Genomic DNA, 6,900 nt, shown 5'->3' with positions numbered 1-6,900 from the left:
TGCTATATTTAAGAATTTCCAATTTTAACGATAAAATGAAACTAAACTTAAATTCTTAGCATAGTTTCATAATCAATTCTACAATATATATATATATATATATATATATATATATATATTTATAAACACCTAATGCTATTTTTATTAAAAACGACAAAAGAACACAACTTCATTATTGTAAAAAAAAAAAATCTAAGTTTCACATATATGAATCTTCACTCGGAAAATAGAAACTCCACTTAAAAAAAAATTGAAGTCACGTAAACGACGAACTCGCTTAAAAATTTCAAATTCATCATATATGAAAGCTTCTATTTCAAAAAGAGTAAAACCATCTTAAAAGAAAAGAACTTTTATTATGACCAAATAAAACCCTCGCCCATATACCAAACCACTGAATACAAAATTAAAAAAAGAAGAAGAAGATTAAAGTGGTTTACAACGAAATGTCCACGTATTATAACAAAACATTATATTACTAATGGAAACAAATTTATTAGTAATTTAAATTTGTTAACGAATTTACCAATAAATTTTAGCATATTAATTACTTATAGAAATATTTATTGATAATGAATTTATCAGTATTAACTACTCATATAAATTTTGTAATTTTAATTTTAATATCAATTATTGTCATGTTTCTATGGTTACTTAATTTATTTAATCTTTAGTATAGGATAATTAATGTCACCTTTTACTATAGGATAACTAATGTCACTTAATAATATTACCTACAACAATTTTAATATAGCAATTCAACTAATGGGTTAAAAATTAAATAAATTAATCTTCATCAATTAGTGTTCTTTCAAGTTTCAAAAATCTGATAACTAACTAATGTCAATAAACTATATATTTATAAGAACTCCAAACCACTACATACAACAAAAATATTAAGATCAAATTGTGATTTTAATGAAACACGATTTCTTTATATTAAAAAAAGATATAATACATTATTATTTTATATTATAACCGGTGAGTACAAAAACATACTTTATTAAAAAAGTTTAAGCAAGAGAATATATAGTGTGGTGTCACGTGTAATAAATGAGAACCACAATTCCCTTATCCACGTAAAAAAATCCAATCTAAGTAAACAATAACTCACTTAAACATGTAATTTGATAACATTTTAACTTTCTCTATAACTATTTATACAACGAAAAAATAAATAAAATATATTTGTTAATGTTAAGAAGTAAATTTTAATTTTAATTCAATATTACAAAACTGATTTATAAACTAAAATTTATATTTATTTATATATTATGAAATCGTCTTATTTATAGTCGATGTTAGATCTTCAACAATATCTTTTTTAAATTAATTTGTCAAAGTTTTCTAGCATGATTCATCAAAATTTGTAATTGTTGCAAAGGATTCTTGTGCATGTGATAAATGTTGAAAGTTCCTAGTTGAATAGTAATAAGGTAATTTCATAATATATAAGTGATAAGATAATTTCATAATATATAAGTGATTCTTATTTACTATACAAGTTGATTTTGTGAAATTCAATAAATTTAAAATTCACCTCTTAATATAATAATAAATATAATAATAAAGCTTATTCTAACGAGATTTGGTATTCTATTTTGTTCCATCTTCTTTAGGACCACCCATTATACATGCAGGGTTGAGTTGGGAAATTCACTTCTAACAATAAACTCTATATATAGTGGCTCATTGAGAGGAAAAAGAGTGTGAAGAATTTGTGTTTTGAGAAGAATGGCTTACACACAAGGTTTCTTGCAGCTCCATGCTCTAAGCACTCCTGTTAGAGTTTGGCCACACTGGGAAGTGGGAAGCACCAAACGAAAACACATTGTGTGCAACGCACAGAAGGAGGATGTGGAAGAGGGTGAAGTCACCACTCTTAGCCATGTCTCTCGCAGATTGGCCCTCGGCACTGCGCTCATCGGCGGCGCCGCTGCTGCAGGCGCTAAGGTATCACCTGCTAATGCTGCTGATGATGCAGAACTCTCTCTCGACCAACCTGGTATTTGTTTTACTCTCATCACCTCCATAAGCAATCCTTTCTTTGCATGTTTATTATTTATAACACAAACACTGTTAGAAACCCTATTTTGCACTGTATCACTACTGCATTAAGCAGAATCAGAGTCTCATAATAATGACTCAACATCGCTTGTAACCACTTTATTTTGTTGGGTACTGTAGCATTTATTACCACATTACCAGCTTCAATAAGCTCTGAGGAATATCCTGCATCCGTTGTCGAAGCTCTTTCTCTCAATCGAACCAGTTTTCCCAAGGGCTTCGTTTTCGGGACAGCATCAGCGGCATACCAGGTATCCTCATAATATATCTCTTCTTAATCTTTTACGAGAAAACTGTTTGAGATTTCAACGTATTTAACTTCATACCATTATGTTGTGTTGTTGATATATATATATATATATATATATATATATATATATATATATATATATATATATATATACCTATAGTACGAAGGAGCGGCGTTTGAAGATGGAAGAAAAGCAAGTATATGGGATGCATTCACCCACAGATATCCAGGTTTTTTTTTTCTACCTTCCTAAATATAAATCCAATTAAGACGATTATAAATTATTTTTTTTAATATTAAAAAATATTTGTTTCTATGCTTTTCAAAAATTATACATATGAAACTTAATAAAAATGGTAGATAATATCTGATTGTAAACATTTAATACTTGCAGAGAGGATAAGGGATAGAAGTAATGGAGATGTAGCAGTTGACGAATATCACCGCTACAGGGTAAAGTCCAATTTCTTAATGATTACAGTGAAGGATGAATGAGGAAACCAATTATTTTTCTTCATCAAAAACAATTAATTAAACTTTTGGACGTTGTTTTACATTTATATAACAGGAAGATATTCAGATAATGAAGGATATGAATCTGGATGCATACAGATTCTCCATATCATGGTCTAGAATAGTACCAAGTGAGATAGAAGTTGATGAGTTATTATTCTGATTATTATTACTGTTGTTGGATCTTTCATTGTTAATGATTTTTCAATCTTCTTTTAAAAATGATTGATATATAGATGGAAAGGTGGGTCCATACGAGGAGGGTGTAAACCAAGCAGGAATCGATTATTACAATCGCCTCATAGATTATCTGATAGACAACGGTCAGTGTCCATGTTTTCCTCTCTTGGTTTTTCTTCGTTAAAATTTACATCTTATAATATATAATTTTTCTTTCATTGATTTAAATATTAATGTCGCAGGTCTAAAACCATATGTCACACTTTTTCACTGGGATCTTCCCCAAGCTTTAGAAGAGGAGTATGGAGGTTTTTTATCTCATCATGTTGTGTAAGTTGTACAAAATTTATTTTATATTTGCATAATAATTGTTCAAAAAATGACTTTGCTGTATTCTTGATTTTCAGAGATGATTTCCGAGACTATGCAAGAGTTTGTTTCAAAAACTTTGGAAACAGGGTGAAACATTGGATTACTCTAAATGAGCCATGGTCTTACAGTAACAATGGTTACGCAGTTGGGACGTTTGCACCAGCTCGATGCTCTGAATGGCAAGATCCAACTTGCCTCGGTGGTGACTCAGGAAGAGAACCATATATAGTTACACATAATCTACTACTTTCTCATGCAGCCGCTGTAGAAGAGTACAGAAAATTTCAGGTTTGTTTAGACCGGATTAGAAACTCTCGTTTATCTCTTTTTTATTAATAAGTCGTCAGGAAACGAGCTTTAAACCTAATTCAATTCCATAAGATCAATTTAAACCTAATTCAATTTCATAAGATCAATTTGTAAGGTGAGGTTTGCATCCTACTTATATATTATTAGGAGGTGTACTTTAAGTTTAACTCAACCCCACAAAATCGACTTGTAAAATGAGGTTTATATCCCACTTATATATATATATATATATATATATATATATATATAATGAAATTGTCTATTTCTAGTAAATGTGAGACTTCTGACAGAAATAAACTTTAAACCTAAAGTAATTTTACAAAATCAAATCAATTTGTAAGATGAGATTTATAATCCGTTATATATTATAAATTGATCTTATTTTTTATCATCGATGTGAGACTTCTACCTTTTTAAGATTAAAAACACTTTACACAGGAATATCAAGAAGGAATGATAGGCATAACACTTATTTCTCATTGGTATGAGCCACAAACAGACTCTGAATCAGATAAAGACGCCGCCAAACGTGCACTTGACTTCATGTTTGGGTGGTAAGTGCTTAACTCTGCACCAGAATATGCATTAATAGTCGAAGAGAACATGTTTTGATATGTAACAATGATTACTTACAGGTACATGGAACCATTGACAACAGGAAAATATCCAAAGAGCATGCGTTATCTAGTTGGTAATCGATTACCAGAGTTCTCAAAACATGAATCAAAACTTCTTGCTGACTCATATGATTTTATTGGAATAAACTATTACACCACTGTTTGCGTTGCGGATAATCCTTCTGTTCAACCAGAATCTAAACGTAGTTATAGTACAGATCCCAATGTCATTTATTCAAGTGAGTAAACTTCTATCTTTCAATCATGTAAATTGGGAATGTCTATTAGAAATGAAAATTGATATTTTGATTATTAAATTTTGACAACTTTTTTTTATAATTTTATATAACATTTTTTAAGTGGTTCTCTATTTTACTATTTTTTTTATTTTTAATATTCCAAAATCACTTAAAAAATGTTATCTCATATTATAAAAAAAAATTGTAAAAATTTAGTAATTAATATATGATTTTCGTATAAATTATGTATATGTTCAATTTCCTGATATAACATTTTCTTTTGTTTTCAATGCCCAGCTCAACGCAATGGTGTTCTCATAGGTGTACCGGTGTGTATATTTATGATTTTTGTCAAATTTTATGTTCATACTAATATTATTATTATTATTATTATTTTATTTCATATAACTTTATATTTATATTTGCAGACGGCTTCTGATTGGTTATATGTTTGCCCCAAAGGAATTAAAAAGTTGTTGCTCTATACCAAAAAAGAGTACAACGATCCTTTGATTTATATAACTGAAAATGGTAACTATACCAAAAGCAATTTTTATTGTCTTTAAAGAAAATATTTTGACAAAATTATTCAAAATGTGGAATTTCAATATAGATATTTCTTTTAACATGTTGATGTATATATTACTTTTAATTTATAGGAAGAGGCAATGACATAGGTGAAGAACACGATACACTTGAGGAATCTCTTATAGATGTTTATAGAATCGATTTTTACTATCGTCATCTCTATTATCTACTTTCAGCAATAAGGTAATGATTTAATTTTTACATATTTTAAATTTGTTTCTAACTCTAATTTAAATATTTTTTTTATTGACTTTATAAGGGATGGTCGCGTAAATGTAAAAGGATATTTCGCATGGTCACTTTTGGATAATTTTGAATGGAGAGATGGGTATTTGATAGGATTTGGACTAAACTATGTGGACAGGAAAAATAAGTTGAAGCGATATCCCAAACTTTCAGCAAAGTGGTTTAAAAATTTTCTTCAAAAAGCATGAGATGATTGCAAGAGTTTGGAAGATAATCTCTTATGTAATGTTGCCTATTAATAAATTTGTGTGGGAGCTGTTAAACTTTTTATTAATGTAATGCTTTTTTATTACTGAAATGTGGCTTGTTTAGTAAATTAATTCCTGGTTGTTTTTTTATTTGAGAAGAGAACATATTCGTTTAATTTTTTATCTGTCATATTTCTGTGTAATGGTATTTTAAATATTTTTTTTAATGATAATCAATATATTATAAAAGCACAATAGAAAAATGATATAAATAAACTTAACAGATAATTCAAATTTATATTAAGACACCTACTTGGCTGAAATAAAATATACTCTCTTTAATTTAATAAGAGAACCAGTTTAAAAATTGAAAATAGAAAAGTTATAGGGGATAAAAAAATGAATGTCATTGCTAAAAAGTTGAAGGACTTTATCTAAAACATGTCCTTGAATGTCAAATACCCACATTTTTGCAGTAATAATATTTTGAAAAACATTTGTATCAATATAAGAGGAAATAAAAACACAATTATTTGGTGAAGAAATCGAAAATGAAGGAGACAATACGTACAATCTCCTAAATAAAAAGAACTATTTTTAGGAAAAACGATAGATAAATCACAGATTAATTAGGCACTAACAGGCAACAAATTAAAATTAAATCGAAATACAAAAATAAATAAATTATCAAACATCAATGCAAGAGAAACGTGCACAATACCAATAGTTACTATAGAAATATCCTTATGACTATTGAAAATATTAATATTTTCATGAAATTGATTGTATTGATTGTGAATAACTATTTTCTGTCATAATCTCTTAAGATTCTACAAACAGTGTGTTTTAATTCTTCCCATAATCCTCCCAAACTCTTGAAACATGATAAATTTTATTCCAAGAAAACCCATGCAATTTGATTCAACTATAAACAATCTAAATATATATCATAAGTACCAATTACAGATTTTAAGCTCAATAAATCTGTCCATAATCAACCAAATCACAGTCACTAAACATAATTAACATTTCATTAGTTTTAATAAATATAACTTTTTTATTATGAAGTCATATTCTCAAATATAAATAAAATTTACACCGTGTTCTTGCAAAGAATCCCTAATAAGGAATCCATTGCAGATAATAGACACCACAAAAACATTATCTTTGGAGTGTGTTATTTGTCATTAATAGCTGATTATCCACATTCGCATATCATCATCATCATCCTGACACCTACGTTCTTTCTAATTAAAGACTTTTTGGTGTTTATTTTGGAACCATCCCTTCACCAAAATATGAGAAACATTTCTCATATTTTTATAATTTCA

The 6,900-nt window shown here is 28.1% G+C and overlaps 1 protein-coding gene across 1 annotated transcript; it reads left to right on the top strand.

The window, feature by feature from the left end:
• Nucleotides 1-1,713: 1,713 nt before the first annotated feature.
• Nucleotides 1,714-5,697, top strand: LOC114183780 (cyanogenic beta-glucosidase-like). The gene is made up of 14 exons (XM_028070913.1): nt 1,714-2,005; nt 2,188-2,318; nt 2,478-2,547; nt 2,712-2,770; nt 2,886-2,961; nt 3,067-3,153; nt 3,253-3,340; nt 3,418-3,670; nt 4,130-4,245; nt 4,327-4,547; nt 4,845-4,876; nt 4,976-5,078; nt 5,207-5,318; nt 5,395-5,697. Exons 1-14 carry the CDS (start codon nt 1,735-1,737, stop codon nt 5,567-5,569), a joined length of 1,794 nt encoding a protein of 597 aa, XP_027926714.1. The 5' UTR covers nt 1,714-1,734; the 3' UTR covers nt 5,570-5,697.
• The last annotated feature ends 1,203 nt before the right edge of the window (nt 5,698-6,900 follow it).

This window comes from Vigna unguiculata, chromosome 5 (genome assembly GCF_004118075.2).
Source record: "Vigna unguiculata cultivar IT97K-499-35 chromosome 5, ASM411807v1, whole genome shotgun sequence".
Classification (NCBI taxonomy): Eukaryota; Viridiplantae; Streptophyta; class Magnoliopsida; order Fabales; family Fabaceae; genus Vigna; species Vigna unguiculata.
The sequence above is the reverse complement of the archived record's forward strand: the minus strand, read 5'-3'. Positions and strand labels throughout refer to the sequence as shown.